This window comes from Pinus tabuliformis, chromosome 1_2 (genome assembly GCF_031772625.1).
Source record: "Pinus tabuliformis cultivar Carrire ecotype Pingquan chromosome 1_2, CPIR1, whole genome shotgun sequence".
Taxonomy (NCBI): domain Eukaryota; kingdom Viridiplantae; phylum Streptophyta; class Pinopsida; order Pinales; family Pinaceae; genus Pinus; species Pinus tabuliformis.
The window spans coordinates 1,363,953,835-1,363,956,598 of NC_142298.1; the positions used below are offsets into that span (position 1 = coordinate 1,363,953,835).

At 42.6% G+C, this 2,764-nt stretch overlaps 1 protein-coding gene across 1 annotated transcript; it reads left to right on the top strand.

Annotated features, from left to right (window-relative positions):
* Positions 1 to 1,253: 1,253 nt before the first annotated feature.
* Positions 1,254 to 2,237, top strand: LOC149211309 (uncharacterized). Its single transcript, XM_089399256.1, has one exon. It carries the CDS (start codon positions 1,254 to 1,256, stop codon positions 2,235 to 2,237), a length of 984 nt encoding a protein of 327 aa, XP_089255382.1.
* The last annotated feature ends 527 nt before the right edge of the window (positions 2,238 to 2,764 follow it).

Genomic DNA, 2,764 nt, shown 5'->3' on the forward strand with positions numbered 1-2,764 from the left:
AGATATACAAGAAACTACAGTCCGTCCTCTTTCTGTACCTTCTTACAAAATTTTAATTTTTTCCCCAGAGAGAAAGTTATGACGATTTTACCCAGGTCACCTGTTTGGAATGTAATTCAGCAGTCTGCAAAAAGACCAACCTCCTCAGATCATAACTCCGCAAATATAGCACGAAACGCTCTAAAATTCGAACCCAAGATTCAGCGCGATGTCTTCTCAAATGGGTTTTGTTTGTGACTTCTGAAATGTCACAGAAAAAAAGTTATAGTGAAAATTCCACGATGACCTGTTAGGAGCAGCGAAACCCTAGAATCCAAAGCTCTGACACCAAATGTTATGAAACCAGCTCAAGAAAAGATAGAAAAGATAGATCAATGCCTTAGAATTCAGCCTCTTCGAGGGGGAAACCACCTTTACATTACATAAATGAACAATTCTTGGATGATACAAATGAAAAGACCTCCTTTCTACATATAGGAGTCTAAGGGGTCATAACATAATCAGAGCCAACATAACAATAATAATGTAAGGGCACAATAATAACAATAGTGGGCTTCTTATGGGGCACAATAGTAACAATATGGGCACTACATGGGTACATCAATATAATAAGTGGGTTGTACTAATAACAATAAGGGGTTATACTAATAGTATAGGGGCCTAACACTCCTCCTCCTCCCAGCCTCCTCCTTCAGCCCATCCCTCTAATCACCAAACCCCCAAAGTCACCCCGGCAAACCCCAAGGAAGGTAGAGAGGATCATGCAGAAAAAGACAATGAAATGGAAGTAGATGGAACTTCAAATCCCCTCCAAAGCTTAGATATTCCCACAAAAGGAAATAGCCAGGTGCAATAGATGGATGAAGAACCAGAAAGTATAGATCGAATGGACTAGACATTTTAGAACTAGAAGCAGCATGCAAAAAGAAGGCCTACGAAAGTATCCCAGAGCTTCAGCTTAACAGATTGGAAGTGGTCATCTCTAGGGCTTATCATCAGCAACAGCTAGGCATCCAGCCAGGAAGTCAATGGGACGGAGGCCTTCCCCCAAAAGATTCCAAAAAAAGGGGAAGAAGAACTGATCTCCAGCGAACAATAGCGATAGGGAAAATCCTGGTGGACTCAGGCAGGTATGCTAAGATGACGAAGTACTATAAGCCCTCTATTAATAGTGAATCATGAAGCTCATTTCATGGAACCTAAGGGGGCTCAATAGCCCAGGAAAACTCAGAATGTTAAAAAATATGATAAAAATGGAAAAGTCGCAAATATGCTTTCTCCAGGAAACCAAATGTAACAGCTCTACACTAGGCAGTATTCTCTCTAAGGCATGGCCAGGTTGTAAATCGGTGGCAGTGGATGCATCTGGCACATCAGGGGGGCTTGCCATTGCATGGAACACACAAGCGCTTACTCTCTCGGATTTCCATGCTTCTCGTCATCTCATCCAAGCTGCCTTCCACATTTTAGGCACCAATATTCATGGAAACCTTTCAAATGTCTACTTCCCGCAGGAAGCAGGAAACAAAATAGCTCTTCTCAACACCATAGAAGCACTGAATATCAATAGGAGGCATCCACTATGGATTATTGGAGGGGATTTTAACATGATCACCAAGTTGGAGGAAAAGATTGGGGGAAGAACTAGATTGGAACAGGAAAACACCCATTTCAAAGACTTCATCCAGAACACCTCTCTAATAGATCTGCATTTTTGCAATGGCACTTTCACTTGGAGCAATCGAAGAGCAGGAAAGCATCAAATTGCCTCCAAACTGGATCAGTTCCTAATATCAGACAACTCGATTCACTTAGGAGGAGACATAACGGCTGCCATTCTTCCCCACTCAGGTTCGGATCACTGGCCTATTGCTCTCCAGTGGCAACGTCCAAGCAACACCACCAGAAGACCCTTTCGCTTCGAAGAGTTTTGGCTCACCCATCCATCTTTCAAAGACTTTGTCAATACAACTTGGACAACCTTCATTCTGCCAGAAGGCTCCAAGATGTTCCAGTTCCAACAGAAACTCAAACATTTAAAATACAATCTAAAGCGTTGGAACAGTGAGACCTTTGGAAACATTTTTAAGGCGCAACATGATTTAAACAAGGAAATGGCAGAACTACAGCAAAAAATAAGCACAGAAGGTCACACAGAGGGGACCCTAGAGCAGGAGAAGCGCATCCACCACCAGATAGAGGAGAGAAGAAAGCAGGAGGAGATATATTGGAAGTAAAAGTCCAGGATCAGATGGCTGAAAGAGGGCGAGCGAAATACCAAATTCTTCCACCGAACCACTGTTCAACGAAGAATGCATAATAACATCCATTTCATTCAAAAACAAGGAGGGTCAAAAGTAGAACAGCATGAGGAAATTGAGAAGGAGTTCCTTAATCACTTCAAGCAAGTTCATCAAGAGCCTGATGTAGACAGGCAACCTGCAATTGATAGAATTACACAAAATGTGCCAAAATTAATCATGGAGGAACATAATGAACTTCTCCTCCATCCCATTCTTACTTAGGAAGTGGATACAGCTATGTCCCAGCTCAAAGAAGGAAAAGCCCCTGGCCCGGACAGCTTCACCACAACTTTCTTCCACAATTTCTAGGAGCTGATAAAATTAGAGGTCTTGCAAGTTGTAGAGGAATCACGTGCTCTTCATTGGCTGCTCCCCTCACTCAATTCAACTTTCATTGCCCTAATCCCTAAAGAGGTGGACTCAATCACCCCGGACAAATTCAGGCTGATTGCTCTTTGCAA

Coding starts and splice junctions, on each gene's coding strand:
- LOC149211309 (XM_089399256.1), top strand. CDS start 1,254: ATGGAAAAGTCGCAAATATGCTTTCTCCAGGAAACCAAATGTAACAGC.